Consider the following 23,610-nt stretch of genomic DNA (forward strand, 5'->3'; position numbering starts at 1 on the left):
TTCCGCACATGCTCAGGGGCCTGCTGCAAGTTTGTCCTGGTATCTCTCTCTTCCCTCCTGGCCTTGGGCAGCTGCCCAAGGCCTGGGACCGCCAATCAGCTCACAATGATGAATGGATGACATCATGAAAAAAACCAGGCCAGGCCTGCAGGAAAGGGAAACGCAGAGGAGCCTCCCTTTTCCTCCAGAGGGCTTGTTTCTGCCCTGATATTCCCCAGCCCGTCAGGAACCCCGGAGACATAGTGCCCCCAGAGCTTGCTGGGAAAGGGGTGAGCCATGCAGGAAGCAAGGAAGGAAGGCTGCTGGGAGGGTATTTTCTTCCCTGCCTTTCAACCCTCCCTTACTCTTAATGCAACCTACCCCAAACAGTTTTAAGGGCTGTTGTCTATTTAAAGCCCAGCCTTTCTGAGCTGTGCATGAGGTGGGAACACACGTGCCCTGGTTTATCTGCAGGAGCCTTTTCCGTTTTGGAAGGGATTGCTGGGCCCTGCTCCGCGCTCTGCTATGCCTGGCTGGTTACTTCTGCAGGCCTATTTCCCTTAGGAGGTCAAACTGAAGCAGGAGTCCAAGTAATTAGTTTCTTACCCAGAGGCTGGCTCTGTGAGGGTGCCAGCCGAGAAGAAGAGAACTGGGATGGGGCAGTTCTGCCAGATCAGCAAGACAGTCCCCCTCTCAGAGTGACAGCATTCCTCATCCTGGAGTCAGAAGAAGCAAGAGCCCAAATCCTGCAGTGGCTAGGTCAAGGGCAAGGAAGGAAGCAGGCCGAGCACTGTTCAAGTCCACCTCGGGGAGAAATTGTACTCTAATTTGGACAAAATTCCGCAATTTACTAAACGATGTATTATCCATCAAAATCAAATGCGATCATTTCAGAGAAGCAATTGGACAACCAGTGTATGCGGTGTACAAGCATGAAGATTTATTTTTGTATTTCATTATCAAGTCAAAGAGGCGGCTGAAAGGTCACGAGGCTCTGCTGATCTGATTCCCTCCGCCCTTCACCTGGTCGCTTCTAGTTTGCCCCTGTTCAAGCACCTGAAACCGCTCCCTGGTTGGTAAAGGGACTTCTGCATTCCTGTTCCTTGTTTTCTTTTGTTTATCATGTGGGACAAATGTCCTGCATGGCATAGTCTCTAAGGAGGGGGTCAAGAGACCCCGTCCTGAGGTTTACATTTCTCTGGAAGCAACACACAGTCCAAACGTGATGGTAGTTAACACGCTGGTGTAAGTTAAAGCTTATCCACCACAGTCTAGCTGATTGGTCTAGATATGTGGTCGGATGTATTTTGCCACTGAGACACCCAAAAGTCCCCTTTGGAGGGGAAGATGACGTTTTCTGTTTTCTGTACAAGCCTGTTTGGCTCACTTCTCTGGTACTGAAAGAGGCTTTAGCGCCCAGTCTAGAAAGCTAATTAGGAGGAAGTGAGCTTTCAGCTCTAAACAAAATCCTAAGCGATAATCAAATGTCTTAAAGATGTCTGCCCTTCCTACTTGCCCCCATCAAACCTCAAAAACTAGCACACTGAATCTTTTTAAAAACCATTTGACAGATGCTTAGCTGCCTTTCTCAGTATCCCTTCTCTCCATTTCTTATTAATGGCGGAATGCCTGATCTTTAGTTGGGCACAAGTTTCTGGAATGAAAATTATATTTCCTGGCCTCCCTTACAGCTAGGTAAGGCCATGTGAGTGTGTTGTGGCCACAGAGATGTAAGCCCAAGGTTCATCTGTGGTGAGGAAACATTGTAGGAAGGGGCATACTCTTTTCACTCATTTTTTTCCTTCTGGCTGGAATAAAGACTTGACAGTTGGAGCTTGAGCAGCCCCACTGGGCCATGAAGTGGCATTCTACTAATAGTAACATAGCAAGATAAAAGGGCTCCAGTTCCTTGATGATCATAAAACCGACGTACTAGTCCTGCCCGAACTGCATACCTCCAGACCTCTTTTATGTATGAGAGAAATAAATTTGGGTTTTCTGTTATATTGAGTCAGGCTTAAAACTTGCTGATACAGGGCACCTGGGTGGCTCAGTCGGTTAAGCATCTGCCTTCCGCTCAGGTCATGATCCAGGGTCCTGGAATCGAGCCCCACATTGGGCTCCCTTGCCCAGTGGGGAGTCTGCTTCCCTTACCCCCCTGCCCCCTCTCTCTAACTACCGGAGTGATCTTGTCTCCTTGACAATGTTGGTAGCACTTTGGTTTGAGGCTAAAATCACTTCGTAACGTCAAGCATCATTTCAAAACTTGCTCAGGAGTGACCAGGATATCTGATTGTCAGTTGGGGCTGGACCAGGGTTCTGTGGAGCTTAGAGCTTATACAATTTTGGAGACACTTAAAAATAAAAATACTGGACAGATGGGGCAATAGGGAGCTATTGTTTAGTGGGTACAGGGTTTTAGTTCAGGAAGATGACAAAGTTCTGGAGACGAGGGTGGTGATGGTTGCACAACAGGGTGAATGTATGTCATGCAACTGAACCGTATGCTTGAAATGGTACATTTTATGTATATTTCACTACAGTAAAACATTTCTAAAACCTAAAAAATAAATTTAAAAATCCCCACAAAAATATGATACAAAATTGCCAGAAGCCCTCCTAGGGCCTTGGAAGTTTCCAGGTGAACATAAGCTTTATTATCTTCATGGTAAATCTGTCCCATTTAAATCTGTGTCACTATTTAAAAAAAACAAAACTATTACATAAGCAGTACGTGTGCTTGTAGAACATCAGAAAATAGAGACAAGTTTAAAAAACAAACAGCATATTCTTACCTCCTGGAGAACATCGCTGGAACAGTCATGGGGGGGGGGGTGTGTGCGTGCATGTGAGAGAGAGAGATTATGTTCTAAAAATTGTTTTTAACTTTTTTATAACCTGTATTATTTAGCCAACACTTTCTGCCTTTGTATTTTGGTATACTTTTATCGCGTCTCATCTAATTTCTAGGCCATGTTAAAATTTCTCCAATTAATTCCAGTTACTCTTACAACTGATTTATCCAAATCGGTATTCAATCCAGGACCACACATCCCCCTTAAGTTTATTTTAATCTAGTACAATCCTTTTTTTTAGGACACTTACTAGTGGAAGCAGTTGAGGTAGTTGGCCCTCAGAATATCTCACCTTCTGGATCTTTCTGGTTATTTCCTTGTGATGTTTAGTTTGCTCGTCTAGCTATTATTTTTCCTGTGAAATAGAATTTATACCTAAAGGGCTGATAGATTCAGGTATTTTTTTGTTAATTAAAATAGTCACTATTTCTTAGTAAACAGCTAGCATGGGATCTGTAAGATATTACCCTTCTCTCCTAAAGAATGTCCATAGAAAAATACATTGAAAGAATATATATCAGAAGAAAAATGATTCTAGGAAATAGAATAAAGTCCTTGACAAGAATCTTCTTTTCACCCTCAAGGGACCTTATAGCTCCCGTGAAACAAGCAAGCAAACAAACAAAATCAGAGATACCAAAATAAGATGAAAAGGGGACCTGATGAGGTAAGGGAAAGAAAAAAAAAATCCACTCAGTATCTGACAGTCACATTAGAAGCCACAAGAAATGGCGGTGACATGAGAGCAAACCGAGTCAGTGACATACTTAGTAAGTCAGAGACGACCACGCGCAATACAATAAAGAAGGGCAAGAGACGAAGAGAATAGAAAGGAAATGACAGATATGGGAGACACTTATGCTGACCCAACATTCGGCTAGAGGCCCTGATGAAGAGGGAACAAATGGAACTGAAAGAGTAGTCAAACACATAAAAGAAAAAGCCATTTCTGAAACAAAAGACCCGATCTGGCACACAAACGGATTTACTCTATTCCGGATAAACTGAGTAAAGAAACCATTGAGACCAGTGACGTTCCTAAATCTTAGGCCCAACAAAAGCATCCGACTACAAATATCCGGATAGAAGAGGCAGACAATCTACCAAGGGGAATAGAATGAGACTGGTTTCAGACTTGGCAACTTTAAATGGCATGAGACAATGCAATGATGTGAAGGAATGCTGAGGAGAAAGGATGTGACCCAATAATTCCACAAATGGGATTTACATTGAATGACATCCATTCAAGTGTAAAGGAAGCCAAAATAATCTTAAAATACTAAGCATACTGGGATAAATAAATCTATAAGCTGGTGCTTAGAAGAAAAAATTAGACTACTAGCTAAGAGTTTAATTTTTTATAAAAGGAAGACACAGAACATACAATTTGAAACAAGAAAACACAAATAAGTACAAATAACTACAGGCTCCTAGGTAGAGGTAACGGCATGAGGCTTATATGAATTATTTATAGTCTAGGTAGTCAAAAGACCTCAAAATATAGTGACTTAAAATAGAATTTTGATTCGCTCTTACACAGTAGTCCAAAGATAGGCAGTCCTGAGCTGGTGGAGTATCTCTGCCATTGTCAATATGTCACTGTCTCTGGGTTTCAAGGTGACTGCTCCAGCTCCTGCCATCATGTTTGCATACTGGCCAGTGAGAAGGGGAAGGGGGAAGGGGAGGGCACACTCATTCCTTTTAAGGGCATGACCTAGAAATGGCATAATCAGTTTTGCTCACATCCCATTGGTCGGAATTCAGTCACATGGCCACACCCAGGTGCAAGGGAAGCTGGGAAAGGTAGCTTTTAGCTGGATGGCCATGAGCCCACCTAGAACTGGGGGTTCTGTTATTTATTATTTAAGGATGAAGGATATCGGTATACAATCAGTGGCCTCTGCAAAGAAGCCACGTCACAGAATTACTCCCTCTGACATCCACAATAAATAATCATTTTTTTAATGCCAAAAATTTAACTAGTAGCAACCTAACAAGAGGTTAAGCGGTCGCCAAAAAATAGAACAGAAAATCTGGGTATGGCCTGATAACAGAGAAAGAAAGCTATTTAATATAATTGTGTGTGTTCTCACAAATTACCCACACCTACTCCTACCCGTCCCCCCAAATTGGAGAGAGGCAGCCTGAGGGAGTGAGTAATCAGCTCTGGGAAAACAAGAGAAAAATCTGCAAGAGGAGCAGCCCCTGTTGATCACAGCATTGCCTCAGTAGAGGCAGAAAAGCTCAGCTGGGCTGTTTTTCAGATCTTCAGGCTGAACTGACACAGATTACCCCATGAGAACAGGATATATACCCCCACCTAGAGAAGAGGACATTTAAACACTGCCAGGACAGAGCATAGCCCAGGTCCTCCTCACTGGACACACAGTCCAGAAGATATTGGAGATGAGAAGTGAGTTGGGGTGAAGGTGAAATAGACAGGATGTGGCTGTGGGGCTGGGAAGGGGCGGGAGAGAGCCTCAGGAGGGGGTGATGGCATGGCTGGGATGGTACTGGGGCCAGGTGATGCTTGCTTCCCTGAGAGCTAAGAAGGTGTGGGACCAGCAGAGCAAAGCATCTTCGAGGAGCCGCCGCAGGGAGAGATGGGGGTAAGAAAAAGTGGAGAGAGTGAAGTAGGCTAAACGTTGCTGCAAGGTGTCATCAAAGTCAAGAGGGCAATGTTGAGGAAAAGGTCAATGCTCCAATATGGTGCTTCTCAGCCTTGTCATACCCAAATCCCCTTTTCATGGCTAATACATTGTAACTCCCCGTTTACCATTCTGAAATAAAATTCAGTGATTAAAACCTACCTATATATATTATTTTAAAAAGTCAATATGCTAGCCTACTGTAATATAAAAAAAAACACTGTAATAAAATAATATATGTTCCAATATGTAAATATTGGTGCATGACTCTATTAGAGGTCGGAATGGAATATAATCAGAAACTTGTGCCCAGAATGCAGTCTTTACGAAAAAAAAAAAAAAAGACCTGTAAAGGTGTATTCAATTGGCTACTCAAAGACAGTAAACCTCCATAATAAAATGATAAGTGGGGTCCCAAATAGTCAGTCAGGCTGGCATGGTGTTACAGTGAGGTTAATGAAATGCTTGAGATTAGCCTGCTCAGCCAAGGGGCTGGGCGCCGCTGATCCAATCCACTGGGGTCCCAGCCGCGGTGGGGCGCCACCTGGTGGCAGTTACCCACTCTGCTCACTTAGACGTATGAAAGAATGCCGGTTCTTGGGGCTGGCTGGGCACCTTGGCTTAGCAACTAGTCTGCCCTGAGCCTGCAGCCAGAGGTCTCCGTGATGACGCTGACAGGAATGGGCACGATAGGGACTGACGCCTGTGAGAAGAGGCCCAGAAGCCATTGTCCTCCTGCCCTCTGGACTTTGAGAATCGCGAGCTGCCTGCAGCTTCTGCTAAGCTGTTCGGGGTTTTGCTTTTCTCATCTGTGAAGTATAGCTCATAATAACAGCTATCTCCTACAATTAGGAGAATCACATTCGATTGTTGATGAGGAGACAGTTTTAAAAATGGGAAGCATTTACAAATGGAACGTCCTGAGTGCGCGTGTGTGACAATCTCACGCCGCTAGTTGTCACATTCTTCTTGCATCTAGATATGTCCCCTGAATGGCAGTGAAGGGAGGGAATGGTTGTGACAGAAATTCCTTTCCTTCTTTGTGCAAGGCAAAACGCCTAACTGGAGACTTTAGGGGGCTGTAAAACCATTTTAGAATAAACCATCTGTGACTATTTCTTTGTATGTCATGGACCCATGGTATGTTTCCTATTGCGACTATTATCATTCAAAACCAGTGTTTTGTTTGGGCATAATTAGAATTTTTAGTGATATTTTAATTAAAAAAACATTATTCACATGCCCGGTGGGGAAATTAATTTATCCTAAGTCAGGCAGGAGTCAGAGACTGAGCAAAAACCAGAGCAGCCCCTCTCAAAACAACTCTAGATGGTTGTATCTGGGGCTGTTTCCATCCAAGTTATAGCTTCTGTAAGTGGCCTTAGCTTTAATAATTCTAAAAGTTCATTTTTAAATGCTTGTTTTATGAAACTTTACCACTCTCAGCGGTTGTTTCCCTGTTTCGAAACCATAGTCTTGTGGATTTCTCAAGATGGAGCCCTTGTGGGCTTTCTGGGTTTTTTTTGTCTTCTGTTTTGGCTCGGTTTTTAAGCAGGGTAAGGAAGACTTTATTGTGGCGGGTAGGGCAGGGGGAGGCTATCACAATTATTCTAGGGACCATTGTGAGGAATTTTTCAGTGGGGAGAGGCCTTGGGCTCAACTCCCAAAGAAGCTGGGGGCAAGTGGGAATGTATAGCCAAGGGGCAGGGTGGGGGTCGGTGAATAGAAAATTACTGAGGAAATCTCAGGAATAAGGGGTGTTCTTGCTGAAGATAAGACCTCTTTTGTTTTGTTTTCTAAATGAAAGGCCCTAGGTTCTGAGAGTTCTTTAGTGAATTCCTTGGTACCCTCAGGATGCGGGTGAGGACCACTCATGTCTACATTTCTGGTGTCCTCAGGATCTCTGCTTCCTCTACCTTCTGTCTCATCAATAATACTAGAGTCTTTTTTTCTTTAAGATTTTATTTATTTATTTGAGAGAGAGAGAGAGGGAGAGAGAGCACATGTGGGGTGAGGGGCGGAGGGAGAAGCAGACTCCCCGCTGAGCAGGGAGCCCATGGGGGGCTCCATCCCAGGATCATGACCTGAGCTGAAGGCAAATGCTCAACCAATGAGCCACCCAGATGCCCAATAACACCAGAGTCTTAATTGACCAGCCTTTTGTTATTTTTCTTAAGATTTATAAGGGCATTTGGGAGGCTTTCATCTCGTTCCATCACACATTTCAAGTGGGTCTGTCTTGGTATTATTCCTTGAGGACATTTTCTCTTTTCTCTGAATTCCACTTCAGAAACTTTAAGATGCATTCTTACATTGTTTCGGCGATCGTTTTTGCAGATGTCTTGTCCTGGTGGGCTCTAAGTGACTCTGGATCACAATGTTTTGTTTCTTTTCTCTTTTAAATTGTGTGTTTATTGGTTATTAAAAGTTTTCCTAACCCCTTACGTGATGTTATTTTCATCTAACAAATAGTTTCTGAGAAATCAATCTTAATGATAAGTGCATTCAGCAAAGGCCACAGTTTCTTCCCGTGTTGGGAGGTGTGGGGGGCTGGGAAGGACAAGGTGGGGCACCAGAGCTGGCTATGGCAGAAATGGGTTTATTTAACACCGTTTAAGTGGGTGTCTAGCAGGAACCAGGCACTGGAGGATACACAAATGAATAAGATATCGATGGCTGACATATTTGCCTACACAGCACCGGCTTTTCTAGGAACAGCGTCACATAGTTAGACTTCATGGTTGTAAGCACAGAAACTGACAGGTCAACCTAAGCTGCAGGGAATTCATCAGAAAACTATTGGCAGGTCTTTACCACAAATGGAAGTTAAGGGAACCAGGCTTGGGGGATAGGCAGGGGCCACAAGAGAAGCAATAAACTGGATGGAAGCCCAGCAAGGGTCACATCGCCAGGGTGGCCTGGTCATGGCTCTGGGACATGGCGAGGGTCTGTGGATGGAAACTTACTGAGAGGAAACTTCAAGAGTAAGGGGGACAATATTCCTGGTCAGTATATAAAATTCAGCTAAGTCCCTACAATGGACCTAAGAGTTAGCAGAGGGAGTGGTTCCTGGAACTAGGGAAAGTGTTGAGTAGAAGAGGCCACCATGAAATGAGCAGACTCTTTCTGTTCAGGGACACAGCCCACCTTGATGTGGGAAACAAAGGCAAAAGAAAAATTAAATTTCCTTACTACTTACAGCCCACTGACAAGTCCTTGAAACAGGCAGAGTGACCTTCCTCTAGGGACTCAGCTGCCTGGATGTTAGCGCTTTGCTGAGGGCAAAAGGTGATCTTAACCCGACTGCCAGGATCCTGTGAGTTTACTTCAACATATAAAAATTCCTTTGGAAATTTCCTTTATCTCTACCCCCAAGATACATGTTGGCAATCATGCCCCAAGCATATGGCCCACCGATATACATCTGAAGGGTCTCATGACAAAGGTTTTATTAGACAGTAATAAACGACCTTTTCCTAACAATCTCTATCTCCTTCGAGGTCCTGGAAACCTTGCTTCCAAAATTCCTTAGAGACTTAGGCTATCCCCAACCCCCTCCCAACCTGAGAGTATATTATCGGCCACTCCTTGGGACCCCAGTGCGGCTATTTCTGCCCACCGGTCCTGTCTCCATGCTTTAATAAAACCACCTTTTTGCACCAAAGACATCCCAAGAATTCTTTCTTGTCCGTCAGCTCTGAACCCTAACATATTTCCTACATCACACCTTCCGTGACTACAAGGGAGGAAGTCATTGTCTTTACCCCATTCTCCTCTCTCCCTCTGATCTCCTACCTGCACTTCCCACTGGCCAAACCCACCTGGACTCCAGAGGCGATGGGCCCTTTGATATAGCCTAGACATCAGTTTGGAGAACAGGCAGGAACTATTCTGGGGCACGGAGAAGGGGGAGAAAGGAGGAGTGGATCTGGAGGGAGAAGGGAAGATAACTGGCACACGGAGGCACAAGGCCTAAGCTAGGGTTCCCGGACATTGAATGCTAAATGGATAAACACAAAAGGACGGAGAACATGGTGGGGACTTATTCATGCCAGTGAGTGTCCCAAACAGAGTGTCGATTAAATCCAAGTCCTGGGTGCCGCCCTAGGTCTGCCCCCTCCAGCTTTCCCGGTTTCTTCAAAGGTCCCTTTGATTCTGTGAGCCATTCTCAGGTGGACAGAAGGACACACAACCCAAGCTCTCTCTGCCTCAGAGTCATCCCTCTTGCTTGCACCTGAAGAACTCTGATATGCAGATAGGTACCAGAGAGGGGGTTGCAGGTTGTGGTCCCCAGGGAGTTTATCACCCCGACAAGATGGCATAGAATGTGGCACGATTCCATCTATATTCCGGGATGAGAACTTGACTGTCAATGGTCCATGGCCATTAAATGACCAGTTGTTGGTAACTAGGACCATTTGATGACAGAGAGTATCTGCTGCAAGTAGGTGCTTGCTGCCTTAGGACACTATAAAGGGAAGGAATTCCAGGGCACTGGAATACAATGGGGCCTTCCGGGTGGCTGGGTGGCCCAGTCAGTTAAGTGTCTGCCTTCGGCTCAGGTCCTGATCCCGGGGTCCTGGGATTGAGCCCCATGTCAGTCCCCCGCTCAATGGGGAGTCTGCTTCTCCCTCTGCCCACCCCCCACCACTGGTGCTCTCTCGCTCTTTAAAATAAATAAATAAAATCTTTTTAAAAACCCAAACAGGGGCGCCTGGGTGGCACAGTGGTTAAGCGTCTGCCTTCGGCTCAGGGCGTGATCCCGGCGTTATGGGATCGAGCCCCACATCAGGCTCCTCTGCTATGAGCCTGCTTCTTCCTCTCCCACTCCCCCTGCTTGTGTTCCCTCTCTCGCTGGCTGTCTCTATCTCTGTCAAATAAATAAATAAAATCTTTAAAAAAAAATAAATAAAATAAAATAAAATAAAATAAAAACCCAAACAATGGGTGCTTCTATTGATACTGAATAACTTAAAAAGAACAAAAGTTAAAACACTGAGATTTGGGTCTCTGGGTTGTTGATTTACGAAGGCTGTAGAGGTCCCAGCTTTGATCCAGTCTCTTGTGTAAAAGAGGCACAATGTAACAGTGAGACTCCATCAACTGCAGCAGGGATAGCAGACAAGACCCAAACCCTCGGGTCCTTCTGAACACTCCCCACTGCCCATACCATGGGAGAGGAAGCCTTTCCTTCCTTGTAGGGGGGTGCTGAACATTCCCCTCCATGTTACTAGGCTGGTAACCAGAATTCAATGCCAGGGTGCCCCAGTGGCTGCAGGTAGGTAGGTATGGGAACCAGCATAGGGAAGAGAAGGTATTACCCAGGAAAACATAGTGAATTGGGCAATTCTGTCTGTAAAGTCTGCGAATACTGATGAGAATAACTTTCGAGGCACTCCGTCAAGGAGGGAGAGCATGATTTTAGAGAGGGCTGATTTTACTGATCTGGATGCTCTTACCAGAGATTGCATCGTAATCGTGCTATTTCTCATAGCGCTGGATATTTCTTATAGTTTGCTGTGTTGGCTGAAGCAAAGCTGGATTCAACCTGCTTCACCTTAGAGAACAATGAGGGCCAGAAATTCCTCGTAGAAAAAGGAATTCAAAGCCTTTGGGACACAAGAAAGTTGACTTGAATCTATCATGTACCTACTATTGCCCTTGCCTGACACTGTCCCTATAGAAGGTTCTGCATACCTGCACATCTCTCCAAGGCTTTGAGAAAGCACTGGAATGTCGAAGAGGTTCTCTTTAAGCTAGTGAATGGGCTCTGTAATCTCAGTGGAAAAAAGAGAAATCTGGGGGCACTCAAGGACCAGAAGCACAGTTATCATATCATCAGAGCTGAGAATGGTTTGACCTTTCAAGATTCTGTGCTTGTAGTTAATTAATCAAGGATCTTTGGGGACGTGTTTCATGCCTTCTGGCTGCCTGTACTTCTTTTTGGGGATTTATACATCGTGAGTTTCCCCTCCTCGAGGGGAAGTCAGACCTTACTTTCTCAGCCTCCCTTTCTGCTAGGTGCCTCCTGTAAGCGGGATTCTGGCAAGCAGACTCACCTGCACGAGACCTTGACTTGGATGTGAAAAGCATAAGGAAGCTAGCACCAGTAGAGAAGTTTCCTCGGGGGCGGGGGGAGTAGAGCATCTGATTTTAGAAGGCAGGGATGACAGACTCCAGCCCAGGGCCACTGGTGAGAGCTGAAGTGTGTGTGCAATAGCGGGGCATGGGGTCTTTGTTGGAGCCGTCCTGCAACCTGGCTAGGCTGTTGTTCCTTGTCCGGGCTGTGTAAGCCTTCACGCCTATTTCTCTCTTGCCTTTCCACAGAGTCTGTCAGCTACCAGCTAGCCTTTGAGCTGTTCTTTTTATGCTTGAACTAGTGAGAGTTGGCTATTGACAACTAAAAGATCAGGACTGAGTTAGGGTCTCTAGAAGTAAAGTGGGGAGGCAATGACTCAGGTCATTTGTAATCACCAAATGAAAGCCGGCTCTGATGGATACAGTTAGAGAAGCAGGGCTGCTCGCACTCCTCAGTCCTCAGCCAGTGCTCACGCCCCAGCTACTTGAAGGGAGGGAAGGCTGAGATCCCTAACCAGGGACCCTATGACAAACACCATAAACCACCTACCAGGAGCGTTCCTCCTAGGCATCCCCAAACAGACCTTACGCCATTTACGGTGAAACTATGCCCTCGTAAAAGGGAAACGCAGAAACTTTCAGGGACCACGGCTACCGATTCTGAGTTAACACCGGCGGGGGACCCCAAATGCTACTGTGTAGTCTGCCCATCAGAATGGAATCCCTCGGACACAGCGTTGAGTCAAAAACTGTTTCAAAGGAACACACAAAGGGTAAGGCAATCTGTCTAAACTCTTCATCCCTCTCCCGAAACATGCAAGTAAGCAAAACAACCCACTTGGACCTTGAAATCTGGGTTACTTAGCAAGGATGTGCGGAGATGCTTGGGGCCCACGGCGGAGCACCCCTCTGAACAGAGAGCAGAAAGTCACATTGTGGTGGACATTTGTTATTATCCGCCACCAGACATCCGTTCTCCCAGCTGTTCTTTTGTGACACCCCTCCATTTTCCTTGAGACACCACCCAGGCTGCCGCAGCATTGGACGAGACGCTCGATCAGCCACTCTTACCTGAATCCGCAGCGCTGGTCTGATGCCAGTGCATTCGGCTCGGGCTCGGGCTCTGCCTCTTCAGCTGTCTCTTTGAGCCTGTGAACTAACCCGTATCCTTCCTTTTTTTTTTTTTTTTAATGATTTTTTATTATATTATGTTAGTCACCATACAGTACATCCCCGGTTTCCGATGTAAGGCTCGATGATTCATTAGTTGTGTATAACACCCAGTGCACCATGCAATACGTGCCCTCCTTACTACCCATCACCGGCCTATCCCATTCCCCCACCCCCCTCCCCTCTGAAGCCCTCAGTTTGTTTCTCATAGTCCATAGTCTCTCATGTTTCATTCCCCCTTCTGATTACCTCCCCTTTCTTTATCCCTTTCTTCCCCTACCGATCATCCTAGTTCTTATGTTCCATAGATGAGAGAAATCATATGATAGTTGTCTTTCTCTGCTTGACTTATTTCACTTAGCATTATCTCCTCCAGTGCCGTCCATGTTGTAGCAAATGTTGAGAATTCGTTCTTTCTGATGGCTGAGTAATATTCCATTGTATATATGGACCACAACTTCTTAATCCAGTCATCTGTTGAAGGGCATCTCGGCTCCTTCCACAATTTAGCTATTGTGGACATTGCTGCTATGAACATTAACCCGTATCCTTCCAATTAATTCCCTTTGGTTTAAATTAGAGTCAGCTCCTTTTTGGGGCAAAGAACTCTAATATAAAGTGGTATCTGTTCTTAAAGAGGTCCTAGTCCCACCAAGGAAACGGCCACGTGAACAACTGCAGCGGGGTTGGGAGAGGTTATAAACAGGAGCACGCAGCGTAAGTGGCAGCGCAGAGCTCCAGCAGCAAGGACCAAGTACCGCGAGAGCAACGGGCAGCCTCGCAAGGAAAGTGGCGTGCGTGGAGTGAAGGACGTACCACGCCCTTGCAGTCCGTAAGCGCACGGTGCATTTAGGAAACCGCAAGTTTGGTGTGATGGGAACAGGAGATGCCAGGGAAGCAGCCTCTGGGGACGTCGTGGAGAGGCTGGAGAAATAGCCCTGATCATTTCCTATCAAAGAGTTTGGTTTTTATCAAGGGTGAGCTGTAGTCAGATTTATGTTTGAGAAAGACTGCTCTTTTGCAGTGCAGAAGAGAAATGGAGTGGGAAGAAATCAGAGAGTCATCGGGCTTTGGAGTGAGACTGGGTTCAGGCCCTAGCCCTGCTGCTTACTCCCTGTATGACCTCGAGCAAGTTCTTGAACCTCTCTGTGGCTCACGTTCATGTAAATGTGCTAGCAAGAGGATCTCCTCCCAACGAGTTGTATGGATTAAGTGATCTTTGTAAGGTCTTAGCATAAGGTTTGGCACGTGGTAAGTTGCTAATGAAGTTAGCTGTTACTGTCATAATGATGAGAGCTTGGGAGGCCAGCTGGGGTTATTACGGTAATCTAGGTGCGAGCGGATGGAGTCGTAAACCAAAGCAATAGAAGTGGCGGCGAGATGCCCTAAATGTTGGTAAACACCCCGTATCAGTCGAGTGGTTGGCCATTCATGCAGGGACACTTTGCAAGTGGCGTGGGTACATATCGATAATGATACTGGGAGCTCAGGCATGATCTGGGAAGCAAGGTCATCCTTCACATCAGCCTCAAGTTCTGCTGCTAGATGTCCCTCGCCAGCACCCGCAACGCTCAGCTTGACTGTAACAAGCTGGAAGGAAATGTGTTTTGTTTTAATTTTTATTGGAGACAAAAAGAAACCCACAAACATTGGGCATCCTCTCAGCTCGTGTCTTTTCTGACTTGGTCGGGCCAGATTTAGCACTCAGCCCAACCCTGTGCACACAAAGGGAGGATGGCCGCGTTCTTTCTCCCTCCCTCAATTTCCTCTCATGTGAACTCTAGGAAAGAAGGGCCTCCGGCCTTGATTTACAGACCAGTGGTTCAAACACTGTGTCAACTTTAATGGCTTTCTCTCCCACATCCTCCCTCCACGCAGGTAACTTGTCTCTCTTCCTCTCTCTAATACACCCAGCAACACGCACAGCCTCTGACACCTAGCAGGAGCTTGATAAATGTTTCCTGCATATCGTGGTAGTGTTTTCCAAGTAAATATCTGCTATTGGTCCAGAGGCTGGCCCAAGCTCCTGCTCCCCCTACCCCATATGCATGGTTACTGTGTCTTCCAGGTTGCTGTCATTAGGTCCAGGGTAGGAAGAGTCAAATCAAGTAGGCCTTCCAGTGACAGCTGGTCATCATCAACCTTAACCAGAAGCCATGTTTTTACTAGCAACCAAGGTTTGCATGGCCCAGAGCGAGCCTTCACAGCCTTACACTAACGTGGGGTTTGCTGTTGTCATAATGGGGGGTGGTAAAGACTCAGTCCCTTGCTTGAGGTAAGTGGGGCCACACAAAGTTGCCTCCCTGTTGGTCAGCATCGTTCTTAAGATTTCTTTGACTTTGGGCTGTTAGCAGTCCTGCCTCTGGTTTCCCCTACCCCTCTGAAAGAGGACGTTGGGTTTCTCCCCCAGCTGCTTCCTCTGGACTGGATTTCTTGGCTTTGCTTGGCTGCTTTGGGTTTTCAACGGAGCAGACAGAATATTTTTCCCACTTATTTCCCTAAGGGGTGAACTCCTGCTCCTAATTAGTCCATCCCCAGCCCGAAGCCCCATAGAGCGCAACCTATAACAATTAGGAACTCGGAGGTTTATTGGTGGAAGTACAGAAGCACTTTGTTATAAACACCATCATACCTCTCCCGTGGTCTTTGGCCCACAGTGGGAAAACAGCGTTATAGGAGGCGGTAGCAAGTTCACGGATCACCCTGTTTTGGCTAGGTGTCAGGGTCCCAAAAGGTTCTCTCCTAGGGAACTGGCAACAGGAGCCTGCAGGAAGTGCTCATCTGGATTCTCTTGTTCCCAGAGACTGTGGCTCAAGGCAGCTCTCATGGGTATATTCAAGTTGACTGGAGATGCCACTCTCGAGGGTGTCTTATAGCTGTCCAGATTGTCTATTTTGATGGCAACGTTCGTGTTACTGTTGGAGCCCAGGAATTTGGGGGTCATGGAAAGCAATAAAAGAAAAAGAAAGCGTGGTTAAGAATTTAATTTAAAAACCATTTTTAAATTCTGTCTTTTCCAGTACAAGTGCCTTGAGCACAGACGTGAACGTGGCAGTGATGGCCAGTGACAACATGTATGTGTGGTGTGACATATCGACAGGGACTTGAGCAGAGAAAGCCAAGCAGGAGGGAGGCTCGAGCTAAGGCCTGCTCTGAGGAACTGGAACAGACTCCCCTCCAAACCCTAAGTGTCGTCTTTATGTGTTGAGAACCTCATGTTAAGTAACACACTGAAACCTGCCAGGCATCACCATAACGCCAAAGAAAACCTTAAGACAGCTCTCAGAAACAGTAACAACTGAACAAAAAGTCACAGCCACATAGTGCGTCTAGGAAAACACAGAGTGTTGCTACATTTCTTAAAATTTTGATTCTTTTTTTTTTAAAGATTTTTTATTTATTTATTCGACAGAGATAGAGACAGCCAGCGAGAGAGGGAACACAAGCAGGGGGAGTGGGAGAGGAAGAAGCAGGCTCATAGCGGAAGAGCCTGATGTGGGGCTCGATCCCATAACGCCGGGATCACGCCCTGAGCCGAAGGCAGGCGCTTAACCGCTGTGCCACCCAGGCGCCCCTAAAATTTTGATTCTAAGTGAAACGCATGCTTATTTTCTTTCTGCACACTCTCCTTTTATCCTTTCATTTCCCTTAAGACATTATCTGCTTTGTTTGCTCTTGTATTCTCCCCGGGTTAGGCTTCGTTTTGGAAATAATTGTTTCTTTAAAAAATGTCTGATTCTTTCCTCAGTTTTAACACCACATTTATAAATCTTTTAAATTCTGAGTTGCGTTGTTTTTTCATATATTCTATCACTTTCTTAATTTCTTCCAGCTCATTCTGAGATGCTGGGCTGTAGCTTTCACCTGTTTTGCAGGCACATCTTTTAATGTGCTTTCGTTGTCTATAAGCGCTTATGCTGCATATACTCCTTTTTTCCTTAAGTAATTTTACGTGGGGTTTGATTACTATCCTTTTCTGATAGTTCTTTTGTTGTTTTTTGGTTTTTGGTTTTTTTTGGTCAGAGAGAGAGTGAGAGAGCTCAAGCAGGGGAAGCAGCAGGCAGAGGGAGAAGCAGGCTCCCCGCTGAGCAACGAGCCCGATGTGGGACTCCTGGGATCATGACCTGAGCCGAAGGCCGACTCTTCTAACCGACTGAGCCACCCAGGTGTCCCAACAGATGGTTAACTTTAGGGAATGAGGGTGGGTCAAGGTAGCTTTCTGGTTTGGGCTCTAGAGCTCCCTCTTGTGTCGTTTTTGTGAAGTGTTTATGGCCCTGTAGGGGGGGGGGCTGTGTTCCTCTCTCCTGTCTTTAGCTTTAAAAGAAGCCCTGCCCGAGAAGACTCCCTTAAAGGGCAAGGGGGCTCTGACAGCTAGTGCCTGGGTGGCATGGATCCCTGCAGAGCCAGGGTCTGAGGGGGTGGTGGCTGGATGAAAGGAAGGTGTCGGAGCATCACCAGAGTTGCAGTGGGGGAGTGAGGGGGATGTCAGGTTTGGGTTGTCAAAGAACCCAAGAAAGCTCATAAGAGAAGTGAGCTTTAAATTAGGAAACGGAACAAGAGGAGTGACAACCCAGTCCCCACCACGGAGGACCATCTGAACACGAGGCCAGGCTGAGGGAAGCTATGAACAGTTCAGAGTTTTGATGATTATCAGGCACCACATGTTTTCGTTTCAGAATTGACACTGCTTTTGCAATTTAAAGGGACCAAAGGACCTTTTATATTCTAAGGGGGAGCCCATAGGCTTCTGGGGCTTGTCAGAGAACCAGCTTTTATCTCGGGGCAAGAAGAACACTTCTCCCACTGAAAAAATTATAAAGAGAAGACAGAAATAAATTTACATTTTGATGATACCCTTCAAGTCGTACTTGTTCAATGTATTGGTTGCACGATATTGCTTTTGTTTTCCATCACCTGTCGCACAGAGTCCCATACAATTACTTAGCAAATTAGTAAATGGCGTTGGAGCCATCTCTGCTTTGGGCTACTGTCTATTCTGTCCATTTTACAGAACAGATAAGTGAGGCAAAGAGAACTCTGAATTGTCTCACCCAGGGGACCGTGGTGAGATGGGACTGGAGACACTCAAGATCTAACTCCCTGAGCCTGCTTTATTAGCTTACCCTTCTTTGAGTTAATTTACTCATCCCTCATTCCTTTTATTGAGCACAGTCTATGAAAGCACTGCGGTTTGCCTAGGAAATACGCAGACCAATCAGCACAGACCCTGTTTCCAAGGACAGGCTTATAGTAAAACCAAGGGGAGAAGTCGTATGCATAACTGTCTTGAATAAAAAGAAGGAACTGAGGTGGTTTGGCGGAGGGTGTCACTGACGCCACCCATGGGTCAGTGCGGCGGGAAGGGATATTGGAGCTGCCTGCTTGGAAGACCTACCTGTCTGCTGTGAGCTGGGGCCTTCCTGAGATATTCGAGAAACTGCCACTGGTCTGCTCGGCCGCCAACAGCATGAAGTTTTCGCTGGGCTGAGTGGATGATGGGACGCTGCTTTCAGGCTGGGTGGAGAAATTTACAGTCAGATGACCAGGTCTGCACTCTGAGAGTTCGTGGCCTCCTCGGGCCAGAACCTTGAAAGAACTCACCCGAATCTTCCAGCCTATACCTGGGAACCGATTCCTTAAACATTAAGCCCTGGAATCATCAGACCACAATTGGGCCCCTGGCAGGATCACCTCCTCCTCTTTCTGATGGGCTGCTATGGCTACTGCTCACAGACATAAGAAGCCAGGGCCGCAGAGCTGTCAAGCTGACTTTGGAAGTTAGTGACAGCAGACCTAAAGCCTTCAACTTAAATGAGAGGAGGAAAGTGTTTAGATTCGGAAACCTGAAGGCATTAGGCAATCCAGCCTATCAGGTTCTTTCTTTCTGTGCCTCTACCCTAACCAGGTCCAGGAAAAGCCTTCTCTATGTCAAAAGGCGTGGGGGTGGAGGGAGCCTCAAATAAACTGAAAGGGAAAAGCAAATCCCTGGGGGAAAGATTTGCAGAAACTTGTGACTAAAGGGTTAAAATTCTTGATGTATAAAAAGCTTTATTGTACAAATCGATTTAGAAAAACACAAAGCTGCCAATAGAAAAATAGCCAAAGAACACAATAGACAATGCAAAAAAATATATATATATAAAACAATATTCAAATTCACTGCAAATCAAAGACCTGCTATTTTTTGTACCTATTGTATTGGAAAATTTATTAAAATGTATACTTCTCAATTGTGATAAGGATACAGTGACACAGACACTCATTGGAGAGAGTATACTTCGGCATGAATTTCCTGGAAATAATCTGGCCATATGTATCAAGAGCCTTCAAAATGTTCATACCCTTTGAATTCTGCTTCGAATAATCTATTCCGAGAAAACAATCAGAAAAGTGGACCAGACACATAAATGCTTGTTTTAGCATCACTTACAATAATGAAAAGTTAGAAACAACTCTAAATGGCTGATAATAGGAGAATGGCAAAGTGAATTTTAATGCATTCAAACAACTGCTGAACGGCACGAAATTATCAAAATGGTGTGCATAAAGAATTGTAAAAAGAAATGGGAAAATGCTTCTGATAGGATGATCTAAGTTGGAAAAAGCAACATTCAGAAACCTAATATATAGTTAATACCTTCAAATATATAAAATAAAAATTAATTTTAAATGGAAGACTGCTAAGAAACAAAACGAACGAACATAGGGGGAAGAAAAAGAAAGGCAAACCGGGAAGCAGACTCTTAACTATAGAGAACTGAGGGTTGCTGGAGGGGACGTGGGGCGGTGCGGGGATGGGGATTAAGGAGGGCACTTGGGACGAGCGCGAGTATGGTGTGTGCTTGTGTACCGGTGTTGTAGCTAAGTGATGAATCACTAAATTTTACACCTGAAACTAGTATTACATTGTATGCTAACTGGAATTTAAATAAAAACTTGGAGAAAGAAAAAAATTATAATAATAAATAAATAAATAAATAAATAAAACCTGGATTAGATAGACTCCTAGGAACTTCAACCTAGCCTCTAACCTTTAAAGAATAAATGTTTTCAAAGTTTTAAAATACTCAACAATGTGAAAGCACATGCAAAATTCTTCCGTTGATAGGAAGACAGCATAACTTTAATGCCAAAACCTAATAAAGATCAAACAAAAAGAGAAAAATAATAATAAATAAAATGAAAGACTGGAAGGAAGTGTGCCAGAATGTTCCCAGTGATTGCCTGGGGTTGGAGAGAAGTGGGAGCTATTTTTCTGTAATTTTCCAAATTTCTTCAGTGAGCATTATTCTTTTATAAAACTGGGGGCGGGGGGAACCCAACAGAAAACAATTTTTAAGTGAGCTAAGCACTTTAGAGCTTTTTTAAGGAAAAGTAAATGAATTTGCTTTTTATGTTTGTAGACCTCAGTCTGGCGTGTGCGTGTCATTGACCCTTGAAAATGAAGTCTGCCCCGACAAGGCTAGACTTTAACATCATCAGTCTTCGGAGGCGCTGCGCTCAGCATCCCCCACCCCCCACTCGCTGCCGGTCTTGGCGGGAGACCCCACTTACTGTTGTTCTAGGGGAGCTGTTGGACATTTTGGGCACCAGGCAGTGAGTGAACTGGATTCTCGGGTCTTTGGTGGTGATGGACAGACCCTTCTGCAGAATTTTCACCAAGCGGATCCAGAATTGAAACACAGCCTCTGGGTGTTTTTCGTGGAGCCTCAGGTAGTAGATCTTTTCGGTCACTGTCCTAACCCGCAGGATGCGTTGGAGCCGGTCACAGACCTGGAGCTCCACAAACTTCAGGGGGAGAATCCTGGACACAATCAGGAAATTGTCATAGGGAGGAGCTCACCAGTTCAATCAGCCACCCTGTGCCTCCTGAGCTCTCGGCCCAACCTCCCTAGGCTCTCGCCTCTGCTTGGGGGATGCCCCAGGGAGGATGCTGGTGGCCTGGGAGTGGGAATGATTAGTAAGACAGACTCTTCCCTGACTTCCAAGGCCTTCATCGCTAAAGAGCCTGCCCACATCAATAATAATGGCAGACAGTCGACGTGGAACATCTCATTCAATCCTCCCAACAACCCTCTGATGAAAGATACTGTTAATTCCATTTTACAGATGTCTAAACTGAGGGTCAGAACAGCTAACTGACTTGCCCAAGTTTAGATCTTGGTAAGTAGGACCTGGAACTGAGGTGTTCTGACACCGTTTCCAGATCTTCCCCCTATATCCTAGTTAACCTGTGTTGAGAAAGTTAAGAAGGATGGATGTCCTATACATGCGGTTTTCTTTTTTTTCAGTTTTAACACTCCATAATCCCATCTCACTTTCATACCCCTCACCTTTTTTGGGGGGGATCCCCTAAGTCTATAAATGTAAATAAGTTTATATAAGTATAAATGAAGACAATATAAATATATAAATAAAAATATAAGAATATATATAAATAAATCAATATAAATATTAAATAAATAAATAAGTCAAAATAAATAGACAAACAAACAAATAAATAAATAAACGGAAGCCAAGATCCTGAAAGACCAGGCAGAGACGGGGACGAGTGCTCTCTGCCCACAGCACCAAGCACAGTGCCTGGTAGACTAAAGAAACGTTTGTTAAATTAATGAGTGAATTCTACATAGTTTATACCTGAACACACTGTCCTTTTATCTAAAATCCAGCTGCAAAACAATGCGGTCTTCCCACCCCTTCCAGCCCCTCCCTCCAGCCTTTCTTTACCTGCTGAGGGTGACCTCAGGAGCACAGTCAGGTGTGCTCCAGGAGGAAAACTGACCCTGGGGCCAGGTGACGTTGGCCATCAGGAGGACGTTGGGGAGTGGCAAGGAGGGCACCGAGGAGGTCACCCCGAGGATCACAGTGGTAGACCCTTCACAGACATCCATCCAGCTTCCGGGCTTAGTGACCTAGAAATCAGCCCCAGGGACATGGATCAGAGAGAAGCCTTAGCTAAGGGTGAAAGAACAGGAGTGCTAGAAAGCAGCACGTCCACTTGGTGACATACTTGGAGCACCTGAGCTTCTCGCAGGTGTGTGGCAACCTGGGCTGGGCCATGACCGGCATCCATCTTTCCTGTGGGTCTCCCCAGATAGACCAGCTCACTGGTAACAGGAAACTGTGTTGCCCTTCTTTGTGTCCTCTGTGTTATCTTGCTATAAAGATTTTGTTTGTTTGCTTATTTATTTATTTGTTTGTTTCTTTATTTAATTTGAGTTGGGGGGAGAGAGAGAGAGTGGGGGATCAGACAGGGAGGGAGAGGGACAAGCAGACTCTGGTGTTGAGTGGGGAGCCCTATGTGCGGCTCCATCTCATGACCCTGAGATCATGACTTGAGCCGACAAGTCAGATGCTTAACCGACTGAGCCACCCAGGTGTCCTTGCATTACTGCATTATCTAACTTTAAAAGGATGCGTTAGTAAGAAAAAGCTGAGAGGCATTGAAATTTTATTCCTCTGTCCTTGGGTAGAAGAAGCCAGCAAGGCTTCTAATGATCTGGAAGGGAAATTGTGTAAAGAAAGTTCCAGAAGGGGAAGAGAGTGAGGAAAGAGCTGTTGAATGGGGAAACCCAGGAAGCCCAACGTGAGGGAGGTTTGGGGAGTTTCCTGCAAGGTGAGGGAGGGCCCAGCTTGTTGCTGGATCTTGAGTGAAATAAGTACCTGTTTTCTTGCAGCATCTGAGGCTGGAGCAGGACAAGGAGACTAGGGACGCTTGGCACTGGGCACAGTGTTTCAGCTAAGACACCCCCACCTCACTGTCCAGGGCGGGCAGAGACGCCTCCAAGGAACCACAGGGACCAGGGTAAGGAACATTTGAGAAGGGACCCCTATGTTCCCAAGACCAGAGGGCCTCCTCCCAATGCTCTAGACTTTGTAGGACCATCAGGACCATTTCACAGCCATGGTGGAACTGGGGACAAGGGGACAGCCCCAGGAAGGACTGAAATTTAAGTCCCACAAAGCTGACTAGAAGTTACTCCTAGAAAAGTGAATTTTTATTTTGAAGGGGAAAAAAACAACAACAACATTTCTTGGAGCCCATGTTGTACAATGAGATTCATATGTATTATAGAACACAGGGGGCTGCAAGCATTGACAGTAAGTGCCAGAGAAACATTTGTGGGTGATGTTTCTTAGAGGTGATGGCAGAGATTCTGAGGAGAGGGGAGAAAAGGAACCACTTACCTGTGTGGGTTGGATCCTTTCAAGTAAACGTTTTGGGTTTTTTTGTTGTTGTTGTTGTTCTGTTTTTTAAGATTTATCTATTCGCGAGAGAGTGAGCATGGGGGGGGGGCAGAGGGAGAAAGAATCTTAAGCAGACTCTGTGCTGAGCGCGGAGCCCAATGCTAGGCTCAATCCCACGACCCCGAGATCACGACTGGAGCAGAAACTAAGAGTGGGACTCTCAGCCAACTGCGCCACTCAGGTGCCCCTCAAGCAGACTTGTGACACCCCCGTGGGGCAGCTTCAGCAGGCGGGCTCTCCCCCTCCCTGCTGCAGTCTGAGTTTCCTGCTGCCTGGGTCACTACGTGTCCACCCAGGGAATCTAAACAGTTTTAATATCAGGTCAAAGAGAACATATTAAGAGAATAAACCGCCTGCCACAACACCACACCCCAACAGAAACGACTGGAATTTGGTATCCCGAGAGTCTGGATGTCCCACGTCACTGCTCCTTCTCCACCGAGACTGGGTTAGGAAGGAGCACGCCCCCTAGTGGCAAGTTGATGGCCCCACGCTGCGGCCCCCGTGGAGCAGCGCAGGAACCAGGGGGCACCCGGAGCCAGGAACCGGCTGTCTGAAATCTGAGGGACTTCATCAGGGAGTAGCTCACTGCTGTGCGAAGGCATCTCCAAATTAAGCTCAGATTGTCT

At 45.9% G+C, this 23,610-nt stretch overlaps 1 protein-coding gene across 1 annotated transcript; it reads right to left on the reverse strand.

Moving 5' to 3' along the window:
• Positions 1-15,314: 15,314 nt before the first annotated feature.
• On the reverse strand, positions 15,315-21,674 carry LOC103676635 (protein FAM71F2). The gene is made up of 4 exons (XM_008705844.2): positions 21,461-21,674; positions 20,285-20,534; positions 18,126-18,244; positions 15,315-15,645 (listed from the first exon to the last, which is right to left on the reverse strand). Exons 1-4 carry the CDS (start codon positions 21,622-21,624, stop codon positions 15,450-15,452), a joined length of 729 nt encoding a protein of 242 aa, XP_008704066.1. The 5' UTR covers positions 21,625-21,674; the 3' UTR covers positions 15,315-15,449.
• Positions 21,675-23,610: the final 1,936 nt, after the last annotated feature.

This window comes from Ursus maritimus, unplaced genomic scaffold (genome assembly GCF_017311325.1).
Source record: "Ursus maritimus isolate PB19 unplaced genomic scaffold, ASM1731132v1 scaffold_3, whole genome shotgun sequence".
Classification (NCBI taxonomy): domain Eukaryota; kingdom Metazoa; phylum Chordata; class Mammalia; order Carnivora; family Ursidae; genus Ursus; species Ursus maritimus.